The sequence below is a fragment of the Megalops cyprinoides genome, chromosome 17 (genome assembly GCF_013368585.1).
Source record: "Megalops cyprinoides isolate fMegCyp1 chromosome 17, fMegCyp1.pri, whole genome shotgun sequence".
In the NCBI taxonomy this organism is placed as follows: Eukaryota; Metazoa; Chordata; class Actinopteri; order Elopiformes; family Megalopidae; genus Megalops; species Megalops cyprinoides.
In genome coordinates, this window is record NC_050599.1 from 24235959 (window position 1) to 24259854 (window position 23896).

Here is a 23896-nt window from a genome sequence, read left to right on the forward strand (position 1 = left end):
ATCCGTGTGGTGAGGCCTTCTGGAGAGAGTGAGGTACGTCCGCCTTTTCTTCGGACACGGGAAACAAGAGAGAGGGATGCGTCCAGCTTCTTCGGATGTATGGACGTATGGAACAAGAGACCAAGAGATACGTCCGTCTTCTTCGGACGTGTGGAAAGAGAACAAGAGGGCAGGAGAGATAGCAAAGGAACACACCCATCACTGCGGGGGGGGGGGGGGGGGGGCATTTCCTGTTTACTGTAGCTGTCCTTGGTTGGGTGAGAGGTCGTGAAACTGCAACATCACTTCCTTTGAGATCGCGTTTCACATTAAAATGATGTATTACTGTCAATAAAACTTGAACAAATAAAATGAACGAATCTATCTGTGGATGGCACTGTACCTACATAACGCTCCACAGTGATCACACCTCCGATGAGCTCTGGGGAAAGATCTGGATTGTATATATCTTCTTGGCATGCGCTCATATTCAGGGCAGTTAACATGGCAGTAGGTGTACGTATGACCCATATACAGAGCTGGATATTCCCTGAAAGCAAGTCAGGATAAGTCCTTTGCAGAAGGGGCTACAGCAGCATGCCCTCTAAGTTATACATACTACTCCCACAGTCACTCTGCTACACTGCTGTCCTGCTACTGCACAGCAAAGGTCTTAGTTGCACATGGAAGTGGGACTGACTTATTCTCCTCTTTTTCTCAAAGAAGCGTGCTCTTTGTCTGTCATACACACAACATCAGAATCTCACATTTTAATTTAGCTTTAAGTGAGGCAGACAAGGTTGGTCCATGTTGAAGCTGAGCAATGTCACTGCATCAGCAATGAACCTCACCTGGCCGCGCACCAAAAATGCAAAATCTCACAGCAGCCTTCAGCACAAAGGGAGACCGTTTAACCTGTGACAGCTGGAGGAAGACAAGGGTCCCATACTGGAGTATGTAGCAAGCATTTGCAGCCTTACGAGTGAACAGCTATTTTTCAGAACAAACAATGTATTAAGTCAGCTGGCTAATCATGTTATACATGAAAGCAAAAGTGCTCTCATATAGAGTTGATACCTCTTGCTCTCACAAGATCCTGGGTGGCAGGTGTGAACAGAGTGGTGCAAATGTTTAAATATTATCAGCTTTGTATTCCTGCGTGTATGTGTGTGTGTATGTGTGTGTGTGTGTGTGTGTGTGTGTGTACCAAGTCTTACACACTCCATTCCCTACGTCCCCACTGAAAACACTGAGCTACAAGTTGCCAGCATTGTAAGCTAATTGCATGATATGTCTCTGTGAAAAATACATACACAGCATCAAGCTCTGCATAATTACTCAAAGCAAAGGATGTTGTTTCCTCATTAAAAGACTTTGAGAACCATCAGCATCCCAACCACTAAATACAAGGGAGCAAAAGAAACTGAGGGGATATATACAGTATACTAAATAAAAATTTAGTCTGCCTGACACCTGCCAATACAGATGTGATCCCAATTAATCCTCTATATGTCACAGAGGTCAATGCGGAAGTCAAATAAATCAGTGAACAGATAAATCAACAAAAATGTCTAAAAGAAAATGTCTGCCAGAAAATCATCAGCTCAATTTTAGAAGTCCTACTCCACTGCCAACAAAGGTTTTACCTGCAACATTTAATATGTAATTCAAGGATGGTGTTTGACAGCGAGAAACGAAACCTAAGTAGTGCGAACAGTGGAATGATATACGTGCCATCATTTGCCTTGTATCGAATGGCATTTTCGTCTGGGGGTCTAGGCCAGCAAAAAGGTCAAAAACTGCTGATAGAGACAAAATACTCTAAGAACACGAACATTAACATCTGTTACTTTTTTTGTAAGGGAACACAACAAACCTCATGACTTCTTTGGCAGTAAACAAAGAGCATATCCCCCTACCCCAGCCTGTCCGCGCGTTATGTATGTTGAATCTTCAAATCGAAGGCGAGAAGATTTGCATGCGTCCTCGCGCGCGCATCGAAACCTGCGATGAGTCAGCACGTTGCACGCGAGCGCCGCGAATCCCAGCACGCATTAAGATCCTCCGTTTTAATTTCCTGGGAAAAAAAAGTACAAGTTGTAGGTAATTGAAATGGCATTCCAGACAAGTCGACATGGGAGACACGGGAGACCGCAAAGCGTTTGGGGCGGAATACAGATTGCGCTCTGCGTCGTGACGAATCCGACTTCATGACAGACGTGTGCGCCGCCTCACGCGTCTGGCTGTGTGGGAACGGCGTTGAAGGGAAGGTTTCCTCAGCGATTCGTGCGGATTTACGCAGTTACCGCAGCCATGAAGTAACTGGAGAGATTTCTGGAGCTTTTCATGTGGGAGGGAAAAAGGTAATGGTGTGAAATTTCCGCATTTCTGATGGACTCATAGGATTGCCTGGAGCCGTGTGGCTGTTTAATGTTTATCTCCTTAGGGGATTGTGTCCCACTTTATTTAAATAGGCATAATACCTTGCATCATACTTATAAATGCAATGTTATTGTTACATCATGTTGTGCTGAACGCCAGTTTGCATTTTACACACTGTGCATTAGCTATACCTCCCTGTAATCTTAAATCAATTAATGCCAACCCTGCCCCTGAATCTAAACACAACCCCAACCCCAACAGTATACAGTACTTTGTATACAGTATTTTCACATACATGTACTTGCATAGTACATGTAGTACATAGTACACAGAATTTGCATGGCACGTATGTGTTACGTTATTACAGCTTGCTGCCCATTTGTGTGAACTCAGTCTAAGAAACTCTGCTCCTGCCCTGTTTGGGATAGATGCAGGTATGTCGGGCAGGGATCCCTCATCTCACCATTCTCAGGCACCGTGGAAGTTGCTCAGACGTCAGGGGAGTAGCATGTGTCCTCCAGGGAGCGCCCCAATCCACAGTGGCGTGGCATGTGACGCACAGTGCAAAGAATAGCCGTTGGCTGCGTGTGAGTGTATAGGAGGTAGGAGGAGGACTGCATTTGTCTCGCCTCCGCGCCCCTTGTGCAAGTGCAGAGGGTGTCGCGGTGAGACGAGCAGAATATACAATTGGCGACTCCAGAAATAGGGGTTGCATTTAGGAGAAAAAGCGTGGAAGAAGAAGCTTTGCTCCTCCACCACATCCTGTTGGACTCTCGGAGCTTCAGTTTAACATCATTATGACGTCACTGCTGCTGTTTAAAGAAGCACTTGGCAGGTGGAGCAAGTCTGTGGGCTGAATGCCTTGTGAATCCTCCACACCCAACACCCCCCCCCCCCCCCCCCCCCCCCACAGTCCTGCTCAGAGAGCTTCTCCTTTAATCCTTTTACCTGTGATTTATGAATCAATACTTCAGAGTTTAATATTACGCACTAATACCATCTGAGAGCCAAGTGGCTCCGCCCCCTTGTCTGAGTGGGTGCCTGACTGAGTTTGTGTGTGTGTGTGTCTGTGTCTGTGTGTGTGGGAGGGAGGGGGTATGTCATCTGATCTCTGTTTGTGATCGCGGGAACGGTAGAAGGAGGGGGGTTGCATTGACACCACTGACACATTCATTAATGAAATCAATTACAGCGAGAATCAGAATTGCTCTGGCCTGTTAGCCGCCTCCCTCCAGAGGCTGCTGCTCAGTCTCAGTGCTGACTGAAGACACAGCCCCCCAGGAGGCCACTCCTCCCCAGGTCCTTGCCCGATGGGCCTGAAAGGGCGAGGTGCACACAGGAAGGTCATGTCTGTCTTTAGAACTGATCTTGGTTCACATTACGTTTTGAGGAAATTAAGACAGATGGCTTCCTGTTCCGTGTGCGTGTGTGTGTTTGTGTGTGTGGGTGGTGAAATATGTCAACTGTCACTTATCAAGTTTTTATGGTGAATGGTCTATTCTGTATATATGTATATGTACATATATACATGTATGCAGTATCAACATTAATTCTATTACATTTATGATATTCATCAATATAAAAGGAATCTGTAATAAAGCTTCACTGAGTCAGCAGCAGCAATATTGAGGCTTACTCACATCATCCCATCCTGAATATTATGACGCCGCTCGGAGCAGCCGTAACACATGCTGCACATGTTGTCATTGGCAGGGCGGTGAAGGACGTCCGAGCTCTGCGTCACCCGTAAGTGCGCAGCCCGAAAGACCCAGCCGGGAAATTTGCATAGGCAGAGAGCCAGCGCAAATCCATCCGCCGACTGGTAGAGAGCTACAACCCTCATGTCTCACACTGAAAGCATGGACCGGGGCGGGAGTAGTGGGGCGGCGGGGGGCAGGTAGTGAGGGGGAGTCGGGGTCCGGGGTCCGAGGTAATGCGCCTGTTGAGATCTCTCCGTCGTTAGCCGCCAGCGCCGTCAGGGAGTCAGTGTTGTGGGTGTGTCTTGAGAGGAGAGGAAAGGGAGAGCCAGAACTGATCAAGTCGTACAAACGCATCCACGCTCCCCTGCTGCCCGAGCTCCCATTGGCCCCCTTGATGTTTATTTCATAGGGGAAAAGAAAAAGATGAAAAATTCAAGGAGAAACACAAACAGTTTTTTTTTTTTCATTCCCTGACAACTATTCCTTGGGGGATAGTTGTATATCCTCTGCAGTCATGCATGAGCTATGTGTGTTTGAGTGTGTGTGTGAGTGTGTGACTGTGCACGTGAGGTTTTGTTTTGCGCGTCTGTGACCCCCGCCTCTTTTTATCCGCGCTATTAAAGCCCTAATAGCGTGAAATGCAGCACAATCGCACCTCCAAAACCTGTAAATTAAGTGAGAAGCCGTTTTTGGCAGGTAGGCAAAGCACACCTCCGCGTCGTTTCAACAGCCCCCTCTTACCTTGCCCCCTCACGTCACGTGGTCTTTTCCACGCACCGCGCGGGCGAGCGCCTTCATTTTGGAGTGCGGGAACACTCCATCCTGTGTCGTTTTCTGTCCGTCTCTCTGAGCCTTGCGGTAATTTCCCGAGGGTGGCAATATTACACTCAAAATGACACCGCTTCTCTTCCCTCAAGGCAGCTGGGACCCTGGCTGTGACCGGAACAGGGGCACTCATGTTTGGTGGACCACGCCAGGGTTTGTAGGGGGGGGTCGCCATTTATCAGCTGAATCCGTATCAAAGTCTGCACCTGTCTACAATAACCCCCCACCCAAGAAGAGTAGTATCCTCGGACGCTCACTGAACTTTGACCATTCGATTGCGCTGGCGACCAAAGCCATCCTGTGTGGGCATTAGTGCCCCCATTTGATCAGGCTGGCTTTCTTAGAGGAGCCTTTTGCTTCACTAAACCACCATTAAGGCTGTTACCAAAAGTCAGCAGCTCCCCAGCAGTTCACACAGCTCCTTAAAGGACACATGCTCAATGTATTCTCACCAGGGCCTCAGAAAGAGTATCTAATTGGACATCGATCAGATGTGTGTAGCTAATTGTGGCCACTCATTAAAACCTCCTCACTGCCTTTGGTATGGAATTCATAATTTGGAAAGCATCGATTATGATTTTTGTCTCTGCTCCTCAGCAGACCAGAAGCAATCCCTGCCGCGAATGCGGAATGGAGATAGGGAATAAATAAATTTAAAAGTGCTACAGATTCCTCCAGATTCGAATGTGCGCAGAGATATTTTTATTCTGTCTGCGAGAGAGACACAAAGCCCTGCTTTCCCGTTTGATCTTTTCTTTCTGAAGAAAGAAAGAGAAACTTTTTTTCTCCCCCCTCCGCTTTAGCCAGCAGGTACCTAATCCTAAATGAATGCGTTTAGAAGGAGCCAATTTCCCTCACTCTGCCTTTGCCATTGAAAGCAGTAGATAGATTTTTTCCAGTAGATTTATTCTCTAATGTTGAAGTTTATCACTTGAGCAACAGCAATTCATCATCCCCCTTTTGTCGATAATCCAAGAAGAAGTCAATTTGCTAAATGTGCTTCTTTCTTATTTATTTTTTTCCAAAAGCACCAGAGTCCTTGGTGAACCCAGCAGAGAGAGCCATCCCCAGAGCACAGAGCATGATGGGATATTGCAGGGTGCCACAGCTTGACGACACGCCGGCTTTAGTCTCTGCTGCTCGCATCAGCTCCTCCCTCCTTGTTCCTTCATCACCATCTTGTCTCCATGGCTGTTTCCTTAATCAAATTCTCAAGGAGCGCATTGTCGATCAGGGGGCGGGTGCTAAAGGCGATTTTTGGGTTTGCAGTGAGGCTAAGAGGAACCTCAGAACAGAAGCACCCACCACCGGCTCGCTCTCCCTCAGGCTCATTTGGCCACCAACCAGCTCACTCAAACACACTCATTCATTCACTCAGAGCCTCCCAGAGTGACAGGAGTCTCTCACTAGAGGGCACCAGAGAGTGGACACACCTGCGAACAGTGCCTTTTCAGGTTTTATTTTGACCTTTTTTTAATTATCTTAATCTTATCTTAATTAACTTAATTAATTTAAAAGTTCCGAATTCCCTTAACCCCCATGCTGCCATAGCCTTGACTTGTGACAAACATCCAAATACAGTCATCCTGTACTGGGTGAATACTCTTGATACTGTCACGACTCAGGCAAGGACTCGGTCGTAGACCACGGGAGCTTCGGGTTCCAGGCGGGTTTATTACTTCGCTAGGCAAGATCGCAAACAGTAAACAGGCAGAGTCGAAACCAGAAAGGCAGTCTGTGGGCAGATCCAGGATCAGGAAACAGGCAGGGTCGAAACGAGAAAGGCAGTCCATGGGCAGATCCAGGATCAGGAAACAGGAACAGGCAGGGTCGAGCACCAGGCAGGCAGGCGGAATATCGGGCGATCAAGGCAGAGTGGCAGGCAGGAATCAGGCCGAAGCACAGGCAAGTCGAAATACAGGAACAGCACACAGACGAAAACCGGCGGGGACGAAACAGTCAAAAAGCACACTGCTACGAACTAGCAACAGGACAGGGACACGCAGGGAAGATATAGGGCAGAGCTGACGAAGGGACGGGAAGCAGGTGTGCAGGCAGGCAGGTGAAGGTGATGAGGCAATCAGGCGGGCGGAGACCAGACGGGGAGCGGGGCAGGGCTAGAACACAAGGAAAACAAAAGCACATGGACAGGGGAAAACAAAAACACCACAGCTAAGGGGGCAGAGCACTGACAGATACAGAGGAATACATGATTGTGTAACGTACATGGAACCCTCCAGCGCAACAGTGAGTCTCTGCTTGTGTTATACAGTAGAACAGCCGTGTAAATACTCATATCGCCGTAAGGCAAAGAAATGTGAGTCTTCTCCGGTGGCCTTCGCGGAGCACTTACCAGAATTTACAGGCCCCATTGCATGCTGGGAACCGCTACTCCTCCTCAAATTCAAAAGAGTGACCTTCTGCATGAAGAAGCCCTGTTGGGATTTACAGTTTAAGGAGAAAGAGTCACCATCTCAGACATGCTCCTTTTCATGCCGCCCAGGGTTTCCACTCTCTCTGAGGGACTACGCAATTTCTGCTGTATTGTGTCCCTGAAGTCCTTCAAACGTTATTTGTCGGCGTTCGCCGTTTTCGTCGGCACCTCTTGTCAGTTTGATTCATGCACCCGCTCTGGAACGATGCAACGGGGAATAGTCTTTGACTTGAGACAGTGGTATCACAACTGAAAACAATTTGGATATTGACTGTGACAATTACACATCCCTCTGCTCGCAAGAAAGATAATCGCGTCAGTTTAGGCAGAGGGATGGATAATGTGTCTTTGTAGCCCGGTATTTAACTTTCGGTGGCTTTGTCTGCTCCTTTTTGTGAGTGTTCCCGGGGTAGCATTTCCGTGGCTCTTGATTGGCAGGTTGTCCACAGCGGAGCTTGCCTGAAAAGCTGACCAGAGACGTGGAATGACAGGGTGTGCGTGTGGAGGGGGTTGGGGGGAGGGGGAGGTTTGGGGTGCGTTCAGGCAATCGAAAGGAAATGGGCCCGATGAGATGAGACTCCGGCCGTCTGCTGCCCTTCGTTCTCTGTCACCCGAAATTACATCAGATTATCCTGGCACACACATGGCCCCGCTTCGGCAGGATCAGCCAAACCGGTGCTCCCTTCCCAGACACAGACAGGGCAGAACGGCGGCCAAAACAGCCGCAGGTATCCCCGGAGGACACAGCGATATGTTCCATTATTTTCAATTTGCTCCCTGAATCCTGCCCTCGTCCAGGGCAGCCACCATCGCTTGCTTTTTAAATGTCATCCGTGTCTACAGCCGGTTGCCTGCTGACGCCGTTCGGTTTAAATACGGCGCTCAGGGCTGCAGCGGTTGGTCGGGAATTGAACCTGCAACATTCCGGATGCAAGCGGTGCTCCTGCTTCGGCTCGCTGGGTCCTCTTTGGCTGTCAGGGACGTCTTATGAAAGGGCCCTCTTGGGCTTTCAGAATTTCCCAAGTGAAATGTGAAGAACAGCACAGTTTCTCAGTCCGCTATGTTTTATTAATTACTTGTGTTCCTGCATCCAAATGATGCTACAGTAGCAGGGAGAGCAGCCTGGTCTGATATCTTTCAACGGCCAACCACCACAATCTGGTAATTTGAGTAGGTGTCACTTTGGAAATACACACCAATACCAACAAATAACAAATAACCAACACTATAATATTGTTGACAGACAACATAATATATTTCAGTATGTTTGTGTTGTTCAAATATGTTGGCCCAATGGTTACAATATAAGCTGGTCATATAGTAACCCCTGCATACTTCATCTGTTGTTTATCTCCTCCAAGTCACGGAATTTCATTCATTTTTCCCAGACAAAAGTTTTCTGTATAGAAGAGCTGGCATTAAGGAAGCGGTGTAAGTGATCCTAGCCGTGTTGCAGAAAATGCAAATGTGTGGCAGATTTATCCTGCGAGCGTGGTAGCATTCTGTTCTCCTCTGGAGTTTGGAGGGAACAGGCTCCCCGTGAGGCGAGGCATCAGAAATAAGATGGATGTTATTTATTTGTCGATTTCATGAAGACCCTGACAGCTGGGCCGGTGGGAGCTGGTGGCTAATTTGTGTGTCCCGGGTTTGTGCCAAAATGCGGGTGCACGCGGACCCTGGGGATGCACGGGGGATGGAGAGCCTCTCTCGGACCCCACGTGGCAGCAGAGCGTCCCGACCGAGGGCTCCTGTGACCGTTGGGACCCCACAGCACCTGTGCCCCTAAACTCCCTCTCCCATGTGTGACACCGGGCAGCTTCCTCCACCTGTCCCGTTTCTACAGAGACACCCCGATCCAACAGCATGTTTTTGCACTGCAAATGGGCTGCTCCCGTCCGGTGACTCTGTTAGTGGCAGTTGGGTGCATGTAGCCCCCTATGCATGACCTGTGTGTGACACAAGCCACCGTCCTCCTGCTCACCTCTGCCCCCCCCCCCCCCCCCCCCCCCCGCACTTTCCTCTGCACCAAGTCTGTTCCTCCACACAGAAGAAACCCAGATGTTTCATAAATCAAGCATTGCCATGGAAACAAAAGCTATTTGTCAATGTGCAGTAACCTATGAATCCCAAAATACAGAGTCTCTTTTCAATGCGCAGGTGGGCAAGAATACATTATCCATAAACACATTATTTATATTATCCATGTTACTGTCTCATTCTGACTGTTCAGGTAAGAATTGTATTTTACTGTATATACAGGATAGTGTACCCCAGAGTGTGTCACTTTAAAGTATATTTTCAATTACTGTGTTTGTTTGTGTCATCAGATAAACACGGTGCATATTGATGCGCATTACAAATGCCTTCCTTATTTTTGGCATTTTATGTTTCGGGGTATTGCGTGTGCTGCTTTCCCCGGGATCTTGTGAAGAGCGATGCGTTAGGCTCCCTGCCGCTGATCTCAGCACGATGACACACTCTAACAGCGGGAACACTGTCATTGGTCTAAACCCCTGGTTCCAAGGAAGCCAGAACATGCAATATGAATAAACCAATTTATGAATAAATGAATAAACCAATTTAACCAATATATATAATTTTATTGAATATAAAACGTCAATGATTACAACTCTGTAATTACGTAATTACAACTCTGTTAAACAAGGATACATGACAGTTGGCAAAGGTGTTGTTAAATAAAGAATTTTACAGTTTTTGCATCATGTACACTCCACCAAACTACCAGTACGTAACTGGACATTTATTTTGCCCGTTCAGACTGAACCCATTATTCTGAAAAGTGCTCAACCGAAGCTGAAAAATGCTTCAAATAAGGGATGCAGTTAACCGACAGGCTTAGCAAGAAGTCATGGCTGTTTGTTTTTTTTTTTTTTTTTTCTCCCCAAATCCATGCATATATAAATATATAACTGCGGATTGTTTGACGGGTTACTTCGGGGGGAGAAAACTCCACATGAATACAGACTGAAATGAATGCACGAAAAGATAAGCGTTCCAAATTCGCGAAACGAGATCATAAGATTATGAGACAGCTCGCCGCGCCAGTGTCCAACGGAGCCCGAAAACTAGGACACGTTCATGCGATTCCGCTGCCGCCGCGACGGTTTGCGTACCCAACCCGGAGCGCCTATCGTTTGATATCCCCCCCCCCCCCCCCCCCCCATCTTCTGCTTTCTGTATTTATCCGCGTTTCGAAGCGAACGTCTGCGCTTATCCATCTGGCGCCCGTCACGTTGAACGTCTGAACGCGGTAGGCAGGATTTATTTGACTTCTCGGTGCGCGCCTTCTGCGTGGATGCGACGCTACAAAGAAGCGTTAAGGGGACGTAGCGGCGGAGTTCTGTTTTTTTTTTTTTTTTCCAAGCGCCATTTATCAGCAGGGGTTCCGATAGATGGATCCGCTTCAAATGATGTCAGGATTTCATCCCAGATTTTCTTCTCTGCCTTTAATGAAGTCGTCTTGTCTGTTTATTTGTCAGCCAAAGTATGGGCTGCTGTGATCATATTAATCAAGGACGACACGTTTAATTGATTAATCCAGCCCTAGGTTGTTTGTAGCTGCTCAGAGAGCATCTTTAATACGGTTTGTGAATTGGCTCGATCGAATCCGTGCGTAGTGACAGTTATCTATCGGGAAATGATATATTTATAGTGGTCATAAATTAATAATGAAGTATTGACTGTGAAGTCGATCTGAACGCACCGTTTGCATGCGTGCCCTGTCAGCATGTGGGAGTGTTCTAGAAGGACTGCAGGATCCTTCTTGAAGGTTGGACAGTTGGGCGTTTGAACCTACGTGCTGTTGAATCTAATCAAGGTTGAAGTTGATCTCAAAAGCATTGAAGGACGCTTATTCTTATGCAAACTGCACCCGCAGTGTGATTACACAGTCTTGCCTGTAACAACATAGAGCAGGCCTGTGTAGTTCATCTGTGTAGTGCATTCAGTGTTATCAAGTAAATAAAAAGACTTTTTGTTCGATTAAAACAAACCTTTTAACAGCAAAGTTTAGCCTTCTCGCCCTCACCCCACCCCTCGCCCCACTTTTTTTTGCAGTGATTTCACGTTCCTGTGCACCGCTTTCTGCCTCTCCTTTATTAGGCATTCTTTCAGGAGAAGGTTCATAACCAGCCGGCCCAGGCAGAGGGCTGCTGGCGTGTGCTTCCTGCTAGCCTTAGCTGCAGCCTGTGAATGAGAAAGTACTTTACCTCCTGGACGCATTTAATGTCTCGGTGAGCCTCTACAGGGAGTCTATGCTTCCCTGTATCAGGTGCCCCTGTGTGGCTTCCCAGACACCTTGCTCGTCCGTAACGACTTGCCTACGGTGGGATGCATTTCCATGGATTCCACCTCCTCCAGCAGTTCCTGCGCCAGGCGCTAACGTACAACAACAAAACAGCTCAATACGGACTCATTATTTTCTCCCGTCCTCGCGTTTGTTTGATCTCAGAGGAAGCGCGATATTTCGAAACGATAACGAGCAGACGGTTCATCGCCACTCTGGTCTGATTACGGGAGTGGCCGCGCACTGCTCATGCGAGCGCTCACAGCGCCGAGGTTAACACGGGGACCGCGCAAGAGGCCGCGCAGTCAAGGTGATTACGCTGGAGGACTTGAATCTCGGTGTTTGGTGCTGTCTGGAATTTTCTGCTTGATAGCCTAATTAAAAGACAATCATGCCCCGGCATAGTAAACATGAGATTTTATTTCATTCCGAGTCTGTCTGTTCACTACTCTCCAAAACTGTTATATGGCCTTAATGATGGATACTTATCGTTGAGGCATAATTATACCCTCGCATAAATGCTCTCAAACTCAAGCCATATCCTTCACATCACCTCCTTAACAGAATGTATCAGAATTCGGTGCTTTAACAAGAAAAAAAGTTTTAATGTCATGTTGAGCAGGATTTAATTTTAATGGAGAGAAAATCTAGTTCTCTCAGCACTTCTGCCAATATTTGACAAAAATGAAACCTCACACGCTGTACCACAACCGCCACCACTGCCAGGTTAATGGAGGTGATGTCGAACACGGCTCTCTGATTAAAATGAATCATTAGAGATCGTTCTAATGTGAAAGGGGTCTTTAAGAGTCAAACCGTTTTTTTATATTTTTATAACTTGGTTGACTGAGTATGGAGCAGAAGGGCAAATGAGAGGCCACATCTGTTGGCTTCCAGCTCTACAGCTCGACAACTCAACCTGGGCTGCAGCTACTCATCCCTGGTCTTAGAAGGCTACAGCGTCTGCAGAGCTACTCAACCCTGGTCTGGGCACTATACAGTTCATGGGGGCTGTTTGCAGTGTCTGTGTACTGGCAAGGTTACACAAGAAGACCTCACAAAAGTGCCACGTGTTGGGGTTGTACATCCACTCAGACTGTAAATAAACGGACTCATTAAAGCACAGATACCTCCTTCTTTGTAAATAGTACCTCGGTCCACAACGCGTTTTATGAAGTACAAGACTCTTGAAAATGCGTAATAACTTGCGATGGTTTTTGTGTGCCCTGAGAGTATTGGTATCCTGTGTATAATTACGTTGATTCATCCGCTTTCATCTCTCAGCAGCAGTTTTAGATTGCATTCTCTGATTGGCGATCCCACACACAAAAGGTTTCTCACCGACTGGCCCATCCAATGTAAGAAGCGCGGGTCCTCACTCCTAAAATGGGTCCGACGCCAGCGGTGAGATCACACATCTCGCGTCTCGGAGTGGTTGGAGGCTGTAATTTCTTGCCCTTGAAATTTGTTGGATTCTAAATCAATTTTTATCTTCAAAGTAATAGCTGGGACATTATTCCCGCAACAAAACAGTTTTTTTTTTTCAGCTGCCCTGTGATTTCATTTTTGCGATGTTCTAAAGGTGGCGATGTTGTAATATAAGGTCTGCCGAGTAAAAGGTCATTACTGAAGTAATGGCGGTATTGCTTTTCCGTAGCTGTCTCCGAGATCGGATTTAGCACACTGCTAAAGAGCATTCTCAGTCTCTCCTATAGGAAAAAAATATATGCTTTGGCCTGGATCCAATGAACGTTTGTTCTTAACTTTGCCACAGAGTTTAAATGCAACTGATACTTGTTTTCTTCGCAGACATGTCGTGAGGATCAGCAATCGTCAAAAGGCATGGGGGAAAATTATGCATTGGGAAAATTACATTTGCATTCATTTTCATTAGTCAAAGTTGGGGACAAAAGTTGATTGGATCCCTTCGATTTTTCTGTCTGTATATTTGTACCAAATTAAAGGGCTCGTGCACATGTTGCCATGAATAAGACGTCTTGTTCAGTTCACAGGTTACCGCGTATCCCTGCAGTGCCTTTCCCCCTTCCCTAAAAAAGAGAAAATGAGTTCATATGCACTATTTATTTTTACTCTGCTCTTCAATTACTATGCTTGCATCCACTGGAACATTAAATTAAATGTACATACGGACTAAATTTCATCTGATGTCATTAGCTGAATCCCAAATGCAGTTTTGTGCCACCATAATCTATTTAACCACAAATCCTATTGAGTCATTCCTCTAATGAAGTACAGATTAACCGTTTTTCCCTGCAATCTTGTGTCAGGCTGAGCGGAGAAAGGTGGTTTTGGATAAGCGGCAGAACAGCTGTTTTTAGCCTTCCTGGTTCATCTGGATCCTTGGCTGCTTTCTAATTGGCTGTAGCGAAATCGGCGTGACTTTTTGGTATTAATATTTTAATGCGACTCCCTCTTTCATCCTGGAGCTGGGGGAGTTTACGGTCCTGCGAATCTCACGCGGTAAATTAGACCCGCAGCGCGTGTGACCTGGTTGCTGGTATGTTGTATATTTTACCTCCCGGTGATGTGCACATAATTTGATGGGTCAAAACACACAGCAGCAACAACAAAAACATATACAATGCATAAAAGCATCGCCGGACCCGTGTACCCTTACAATTGACTTGTAACTGCGCTAGAGACAGTTTACATTGGGGGAAAAAAACATCAGAAAGTTCACAGGGAACTTTTGCAGAAGTACGAATTGGCTCCCTCTGTGACAGGTTCACACTTCCAGACACAGAGCTAATTATCACAAACGTTGTTGAACTACCTAAACACAGTTTCACTGAACTGATTGTGTGTTGGGCTCAAGTTAGATACGCTGCGCTACACGTGTTTCTGTCGCGCACGTTTTACAAGCCGTCGTGCTTTTAAGGCATATCGAGACGCATTATAACCATAACTGTGTCCCAAATTGCACGCCAGCATACTGCATGCATATATGCTGCGTACTGCGTACTCTGTACTAAATCTTTTAGTACACATCAGGAAGAATGCAAGTGCATAGTATGCATCAATGATGAACGTATTTTTCTGTCGGAATTATACATTGACGAATTCTGACGTTAGCTACAGTAGATGCTATTTAGGTAGGGTATTTTGTTTGTAATAAATAATATTACTGGCTTGTCATATTATGCAACAGTGCGTCAAACGATGTTAGGGTCACACGGATAACAAATAAAAATAGCTAAATTGTTAATTGTTGAATACTAACGATTGTTCGCTATCTAGCTGCATGTACAACAGTTCAAAGTGTCCGCCATTTTTTCTTTTCTGAACCCCGCCATTAGATCCATTTGTTTTGAAACGAACTCTGGGATAGGAAACGTGAAATACTTAGTGGGTACCGTGCAGCAGATGCGCGATTCTTTTTTTTTCAGCACTTTATGATGTTAAGGCAGGTTACTTTAAAGCACAGTACACTATTATCTGGTGTGGGCATAGGCCTACTAGATGGCCAAGCATACTTGATAACTGCACTACACAGAAGGCCAATGTTAGTGTGCGATTTTGGACATAGCCTATGCATTGTGCTTACCAAATGTTGTGAGGCCACAATAGATTTGGGAGGTCTCTTCCCTGTGCAGTCTCTGACCTACATTAATCATGGTTCACTTTGTCCTGGTACATTTTACTAAACCTTGCATTTCTTGACAATTCAAAAAAACCGTCTTGAATGGACATTTTCCACATTTTCATCACGGATCAATCACATCTGTCGTTTAATCTACTGCAACAACAGGGTGAAGCCGCATGCCACGTGATATAGCCTCGCATTTTCAATATTTTGTCGTCTGTCCAGCGGTGTTTGATATTTGCTCAAATCCCCGTTGCCGTGGTTACCAGGTTTACAACATTAAAAAAAAAAGGTGTAATGCCAATCGGGTTCACCTCCACCCCCACACCTCCGCCAGACACGCGTGCACACACCCGCACAGGCTCTCTCCCATCTCAGGCAAAACCAGTGAATATTTTCAGGAACCACAGCACAGCAGTTTTCCCTCCAGGGGGGCATCAGCTGGGTATGTTTCATCCCGCTCTCAAAACTCACAAACCGTCAAGGGGGCTGGAGTCTGATGTGTCACTACAACACTCAAGACACACACAATCAGATGCCAAAAAAAAAAAAAAACGTCCGCACAGTAAGAATAACACATTTAAACATGCTCGTAAAAACATAAAGCTTAAAACATAAACATAAAACCACCCTGTACCACATCAAAGGCATCTGAATAATTGATCAGCTGGCAATTGAAAAGATGTCCTGATTGGCACTTTGCGAGTAGAGGATGAACGTGAGAGAAACAGATGGGGAAAAGCTCATGGCCCCAGTCGTTGCGTAGATGTGAGGTAAGCAGCTTGACCCAGGCGTACCGGAGGGCAAGGCAGATTGATGCTCCAGAACTCTGCATTGATGTGCTTCAGGTTTCAGGCATTAAGGGAAGTGCTGGTTGGTATCCGCTTTCAAAAAAGACTCGCTGACCAGTTTTCGTGTGAACAGTGGGGCTGTGGGTGTCCATTTCTGTCTTCGTGATCTCTGGAAAAATCTGATCTTGGGTCAGTTTTTTTTTTTAGTTTGATTGAATTATCCACACCAGACACCGACCCTCTAGTGTGTTTGTGGTGAGCTTATTTATATATGTGTTTCCAGGCCAGTATTTTGCTGCAGAAAGAGTGGAGTCTTGGTCACATCTCTTGAGCAAGTGTGAATAGGCTATTGGGCTGTTTTATACAGTTATACAAAAGAGTACTGGCCAATCTGGGAATTAAACCAGCGATCCTTTGGGTTATGAGCCCTGCTCTCTGCTTCTCTATTAGATCTACCCCAGACCTGGTCTGTTTGGGAACCCAAAAAAATCTGGTCCAATGGGGTGTAAATGCAGTGTCTGTTCCAGTTTTGTCTTAATCCACAAATCTACTAAATTGCGCCACACCAACCTCAGAATCTGATCAATTTCATACCCCTGTTATCTCGGTTTGGGTTTTTCACAGACCCAATCAGGAGTTTATACGTGGCACAATGGGGTGGTCCTCCCGAGTCACCCATGAAGGACGGACGGCTTGGGCTGTCCGTTGAGGCATTACGCATTCCTTTTGAGCCTTGTAGTGGTTTTCTCTCTCGCCCCTCCTGTTTGTGGCAGCTCTGTGGGTCTCGTTACACTCCGTTCTCTCGGTCTAGCCACAGAGCCAAATTTAGCTGTTGGTGTGTAGTGATGTGAAATATTGGAGGGCTGCCGTAATCTATATAAAAATGTCATAAACTCGATACCGGAACTTCTCTGCCTGACCAGTCACAGGTCCCCCATTGCAGTTCGCGTTGCCACAGTTAATCTCGCCCGTACTGAATTTCTTGGGCTTTTTTGTCCCGCTTGACATGTGATATTGTATTGAAAGCAGGCTGGGGGATGCTGGGATTCTTTTGTTTCTTTCTCTGTTTTGCGCCTATGTTTCTGATGCCTGATGTAAAGTTCTGATGTAAAGATTTTGTTTGTTTGTGCAATTATTTGCGTAGCAGGAGGTATAGCAAAGAACTGATAACAGGTAGGTGTCATGTCACACGCAGAGCTGTCAGTGAGTTCACACAGCCAGACATGATACTGTATGTGATATGATCAGAGCGTCGGAACTAAAGGGGAAAAAAACCCCGGCAGTTGGTTAAATATGGAAGGGAAGGCTTGCTTGTCAGCAGTTCATTATATATAGAATAATATTTATTCATGCCACAGCATTTCTGCATTTAAACATGATACTTTTTTGTGGAATCACATTGCTTGAGATTCATTCTGTATCATGACTCAACACTTAATTCAATGAAATGAAGATAACTGAGCCACTCATCCCAGTTTAGAGAGTGTGAGATCCTTTAAATGCGTACTCTACTGGGACACTCCAAGTGCCACTTTGACTTCTTTTAAAGGTCCCCATCAGCCCCCCTTGCTGATCAGCTGCCCCTCCCATCTCCCATGAGCCAACGGGGCCATCAGCTTTCTGCCACTACTGCAGCTAATTTGGAGTTTACTGCCACAGCTGAATATGCCTAATGTACCTTAATAGGTAATCATTTTGCTGAGTAATTACAGCCCTTCATTTCTTTAGGTGTTTCTAATGGTGGGCTAATGGTGTCATGAGTATGCTTAAAAAATGGCACCAAAATCTTAAAAACTCCCAAAAACGAACCTCCTTAGCAGATATGTGTAGCAACAAAGCAACAAGCAGACATTTTCAAAAAAAAAAAATTTATCAGAAATGTTAAACTCAGACATCCACCATGTTAAGCCAATTAAGTGGTATATTTATCAGCACAGTGGAAACGGAGGCAGGGAAGAGAGGAGCGATAGACATCCAGAAAAGATCAGACCAAGCCAGCACCTCTCCTCTCTCTGCCACCCCCACTCCCCCCGTTTCCCTCCCTACCACAGTTCGGTTTGCGGACAAGAGGCGCGTCCTCTCTTTCATGCCTGTCATTGTACCAGTAATGGCTTGCTGTTATCTCCCTGAGAGAAACAACAGTTGTTTTCATTTCTGTTTTTTTTTTTTTTTTTTTGGTGTTGTTGTTTTGTGTTGTTTTTTTTTCTCCCCCTAGTGCACAGCAATTTTCTTGTTCGAAAATCTCCGACAATGAAGTCCTGTCCCACCTCGTGAGCGACTGGCTAATAAAAAGTAATTGGAAATGTCAATCACTTCCCACAGTCCTGGACACAGCGTATCCAAGCTGGAGGTGGATGCTGGGTATGGGTGGGTGTGTGTCTGCGTGTGTGTGTGTGTGTGTGTGTGTGTGTGTGTGTGTGTGTGTGTGTGTGTGTGTTTTCGGGGTGAGAGTCAACACCAGACAACAAACGCAGAATTGCAGCAACACCACAGACATATTTATTACCATTATCCAGCACACAAAGGGATACCGTGTGTAAATTACGGCGATGCCTGCTGCTAATAAATGCTATTGTAGGAAGGCGGCTTATGCCGAGAGTGGTGCTGCAACAGGACTGTGCTGTAAAGAAAAAGGGTTCCAAGGGCTTACATGTTCAGGAGGACCTGGAGAAATGCCCGCGTTCCTAGGAAGGGAGGAGGAGGTTTTTGTAAGATGCATTGTCTGTTTCAGTACGTCTTCATCCCGCCAATAATTGAAGCGGAAAACTGGACATATTTTCCTTTCTGCCCGAGTGCGCTGCGGCGAGGGCCATGTGGGGGTCTTCTCGGGCTGGTTCACTGGCCACACGTGCTGCACGGCAAAGTCCAAATGATGCTCAGCACCCCTGCGTGCCGCACAAATGGTCTTGTCCCTCAAATTGTTTTAGGCCAAGTAATTGCACTGTGGAGAACCCCAAGGGGGATTTAAGCAAACGACAGGGAAGAAATGGGCTCTTCCTCTTGTCTCTTGAACAGCCATGCCAGGTACAGTGTACCTCGGGTACCTCAGTATATACACTGTTAGCAAATCAGTCTGTCTGTCTTACAGTTCAGATGCTACAGTGGAAAACGAGGAGTTAGAAAGGGAATCAGCCCGAATAGGTGTCGCAGTCTCTCTCCTTTCTTATTAGTTTGTATTAGTTAAAAACAGAGGACAGTTCAAAACAGCCTTGAGGTGAAACCTGTTTCATTGCTAAATTACATCACTTTTTTTCCCAACCAGCTGAAGGGCCTCGATTTCCAAAAAACAGAGCAGTTGTCATAAAAACAGTAAGCGGTAGAGATGGCAATGATTGGCACAGACAAGGGGACGAAGGACAGCCCAATGAGAGAAGTGCATTGTGATGGTAAAATGTCTCTCATATATATATAGAGGAGTTTATTGCCACAAGAAGTCGGTTAGGTACCTTATCCCCAACTTCATAAAAACCTCGCTTCAGATGTAAGGAGGTGTAGAGATTTAAAGGTGTATTCTGTCCTTTATTGCAGTCTTTATCAGATCGGAGGTTTTCCCATGCTCGTTAGTCACCTTTCACTAGCAAAATGGACCCTCACGGGTGATATTTCTTTCTTTTTCAGGCTATAAATGTGCCATCTGTGTCGTCTGAGAGAGCTCACATTGTGAGCAAAAGTTTGGATATGTAGTAGGCGTATTTTCATTAATAAGTAAGTGCTTATTAGATCATTTGCTTTTAATATCCTGCACTGCCTGACCCTGTTACCTTCACAAAGTGCATTGGTTTGCCCAGCATGCATTGCAAGCTGAGCAATGATCACTACATTATGAAAAGTAATTGCGAGCTTAGGCGGGACTGGGTGAGGTCCGTTCACCTTCGGCTCAGTCCCTAAGGAGGCCATACTTTTTAATTACCGCCCACCAATGAGAGCAATGACTGGGAGAGAGAGGGGGATATTCCAACATGGTTGATCCATGACCTCTCGCTGTGCTCAGCCATGAAGCAGTTTGCTGTATTGCATTGATTGCCCATAAATCGTAAATAAAGAGGGCAGATGAACATCCACACTGAAGTTCACAGGTTAACCAACTCTGCTCCAAACGGTGTCTGGGAAATTGGAAAAAAAATGTCTGTTTTTCTTGGAGGTCTTAGTGTACATTTTAGTAGTGAGTGCCAGTCAATGGTTTTGTTTTTCCCCCATTAAGATTTAGAGAAGACACTGGGCTCTGTGCGCTTGTAATATTTTGTCACGCATCATAATTTGTTTGTGTTAAGTTTGTGTTAAATAGAGCATTTTCAAGGCGTCCCCATGACTTTCTGTGTCGAAACCTTTCAAAAAAGAAGGGGGGTGGGGTATTTTTTATTAAATAGGGAGCTGTGACCTTAATAAGGCTCATCCATTAAGATTTAGAAGCTTTGCATATCCACGATACATCTAATGCATGCCATTATCCAGCATTGTAATCACGTGGGCTCCTTCGCCTGGCTTAGTATTGCACTCACTCCCTACTCCGCTGAACAGAATAAAAATAAGTGCTGTTTGCCTTTGGCTGAGAATGGAATACTAATCATAAATGAATGATGGGCAGGGTTTTTTTACTTTTGTTTTACAAGTTTTATACTCTGTGCTGTACTTGTAGTGCAGTGCAGTGCAGTTATCTCTCTTATGAAACCAGGGCTGCGGCACCATTCATCTCCTTTGGTTCCCATGCTTAGAGACCGATTAAAGGGTGTTAAACATTAATTAGCATTTTTCTCTGTTCTAATGCCTACTCTGTCTCCTCTGGTCATATTTTTTCAGGGTGTTTTGTAGTCGTTGTTCATTTAGATCACAATGAGGTGGCACTGTTATTGATTATATTGATCATACCCTGGGGTAGAATTAATTTTTCTTCACAATTGAAAAAAATGCTGTTTTCATGAATGGACCAGAGGGCCTGTGTGATATCACCATTTGTGACGTGGCAGCATGTGAATGGTCAGGCTATCTTTTCTGTTTGACGTGTGATCATGGTGTGATCAGGTGCAGTCTTCTATCCTGTATCAACTGGTTCTGGACGATCCTAGTGGAACATGTTGCAGCTTCAGCCATGGGAATCAGCAACATTCAAAAGACAGATGACTAGACTAGTAAATGCAATAGTAATATTAAATAAAAATGTTAATCATCCCAGAAACTGGTGAAGCAAAGAAAAAAAAAAACATTTGTGGTTAAAATGAATGTGTGACCTTGTGTTTGATCATGGAACAATCCTGTCTCAAACATAAATTTAAGGGTTTCAGCTTTGCTATGATCTCCTATACATGTTTACATTGCTGGTACTTTTCTATTGTGGGAGGTTTTTGTGCTGCCACTCCCGATATGCAATATTGAATAACTCCATCCAAAGCCAATATTTAATTCATGGGGTCTATAGATTTTTTCCACTGGTTATCTCCCTCTGAGCTTTCTGGCTCACACAGCTGATAGAACCGAACACTTCAATCCTGTCTATTCCGTCTCCCCAATCTCTTCCTGCTTTAATCCCCTAAATGTGTATAAAAATGTATTCCATTCCAAAATACGAAACCTTAGGATTACATTTGAACTATGTCATGTTATCCGTGTATGTTTTATACCAGTTTTGCCATTTTCATTTTTGTGATGTGTGTGATGTGAAGCATGTATCGTAGGATATTGTTAGATATACTTACAATATGGTGTATCCTAATTGGCAATAATCATCTTTTTGTATACATCTCATATTTTGTCATTTTGTCATTATCTATTCTTTATATTTTAAACTTCAAATAATAACATTTATTAACACAAATCAAATCCCCTATGTACTGTAGCTTGTTTGTGTAGTGTTTAGGCCAAGATCAGATATCTTAAATGTAACAGATCAATAGCATGTCATTGTAATTTTGCAGGTAATGGCAATGTAAACTGAATTCTGGAGGGTGATCCTTACAGGTGAATATGAAATGAATATATGAAATACGTGTAACGTGTGTTTGCTGTTTTCCCCAGGAGCAAGGCAAGATCGCCGTCACCTTTAACATCGGGACAGTGGACATCAGCGTCCGCGAGACCTCCACCCCCGTGAACGACGGCAAGTACCACGTGGTCCGCTTCACGAGGAACGGCGGCAATGCCACGCTGCAGGTGGACAACTGGCCAATCAACGAGCACTACCCCACAGGTAGAACCTCTCAGCCGCTCCAATCGTTGGCGGGGTCCAGTCAGAGGTCAAGGGGGGCAGGGTGACGCCCACTGGACAGCACCTGCTTTTAAACCACAGGCAGGCGCACCAAGGCATGTGGAAGTCAATGTACCGTCTTCCCTACAGCCACGTCAGCTCCTAAAAGCGCTAACCCACCTCGGCTTGCTTAGCTACAAACAGATGCTAATGGGTAATAAACCCAGCCCTTGCCTTTCTTTGTTTCACAATTTAAAAAGGAGCATAAAAAAGGGAAACTCTCCAAAAGCCAAGCCTGCATTAAGCCAGCAATCACCACAACACATGTTGTCTTTTTTTTTTCTTCTTCCTCTCAAATTGTCCTTTGAAATTCCGCAGGCGAGCGGAATTCAAATCAGGCCGCGACACCTGTTCTGTGAGCCGAGCGAGCCAGGAGGACGTGGTCGTCTTGTGGGGGACGTTACCGGGCGGACATCTGGTTCCCTTTTTGAGGGAAATGAGAAACATTAGGGGCCGCACGCAGCTCACTTCAAACGCTAACGCCGTTGAGTCACACACTCAGGGAGCAGGGCTATTTTCACTCATTACGGGCGAGTTGCTCGTATTTCACGGCTCCGGGATGGGGAGAGGGACGGCGGCCGAATATGAATGAGGGCCGTTGGAGGCTGGCCGTTCCATCTGCGGGCATGTGGAGTTCATTAATCCGGAGCGGGGCGGACTCGCCACCGCCCCCAGAATCCAGCAGTGCGGACATTAATCTGCACTTAGCGCCATCCTCCTCTCCCGCGACAGCTTTTCCTGAGCTCATCCCCCGGGTCGTCCAACGGCTGGGCTCCTCTGAATAAAGGTGGGCAGGAAATGCATTTTCCCCAGCCCATAAGCCCGGTAGGTCCTTGAGCCATCCTCAGCAGAACCAAAGAGGGTTCAGGAGACGATGTCTCCGGTGTTCGGCCATGGCAAAAGTGCAGCTCTTTGTGTACTTTCCATGCCTTCTGCAGGCGGACACTGTGACAGTACTGAAGGAAGTGTAATTCAAGGGTGGGGGCTGTGACAGGGACTCGTAAGCGACCTGGTTCTTTTCCTCCCTGTCACGTTGTGAGGCCGCTTCATTAGATTGTCTGTCGGGGTTGTGACAGGGTGGTGGGGGTGGGAGAGAACAAGCCGAACGGGCCGCATTGATCGGAGCTGTATTCACTCTGCTCCGGGGGGAGAAGAGCCCTCTCAGCATTAATGAGAGGTGAGAAAAGAAGTACTGATGTACTCTCTGCTCTGGGGCAGAGGGGAGGGCTCCAGAGTTTTGATTTGAGTGAGCACACACACAAATACACACACACACACACACACACACACACCCTGAGCCCAAAGCCCATCCCTGAGAGCGCTGATTCAATTCAACCCCCCCCCCCCCCCCCAACACCCCCCCCACCCCAACCATATTGATTCCACAGCAACCTGTTCTCTGGGTCTGTCAGAGATGCTAGCCTCACGTCTGAGTCGCCGTTATTCTTCCCTGCTGTTACAGACCTGCGCTCACATCGTAAACCCGGGCTGTCAGGAATGTAGTCCTGTCTTCCTGCAGATGTCTTGTTAAAAGTTGCAAGTCAGTTTGGGTGAGAAATTTAATTTTCCACACAGGCTAGATAAACATGTGATCGAGTCGAATATTCATTCAAGTTATTAATACTGTATAAATATTT

The 23896-nt window shown here is 46.0% G+C and overlaps 1 protein-coding gene across 5 annotated transcripts in view; it reads left to right on the top strand.

Moving 5' to 3' along the window:
• The window catches only part of LOC118792523 (neurexin-3a-like), a 279182-nt gene that overhangs the window by 206219 nt on the left and 49067 nt on the right, over nt 1-23896 (top strand). For all 5 annotated transcript variants that reach the window (XM_036550399.1, XM_036550396.1, XM_036550397.1 and 2 more), the window contains one exon: nt 22031-22202. In XM_036550399.1, coding sequence (XP_036406292.1) covers nt 22031-22202 — 172 coding nt within the window. The remainder of the gene's footprint in view (nt 1-22030; nt 22203-23896) is intronic.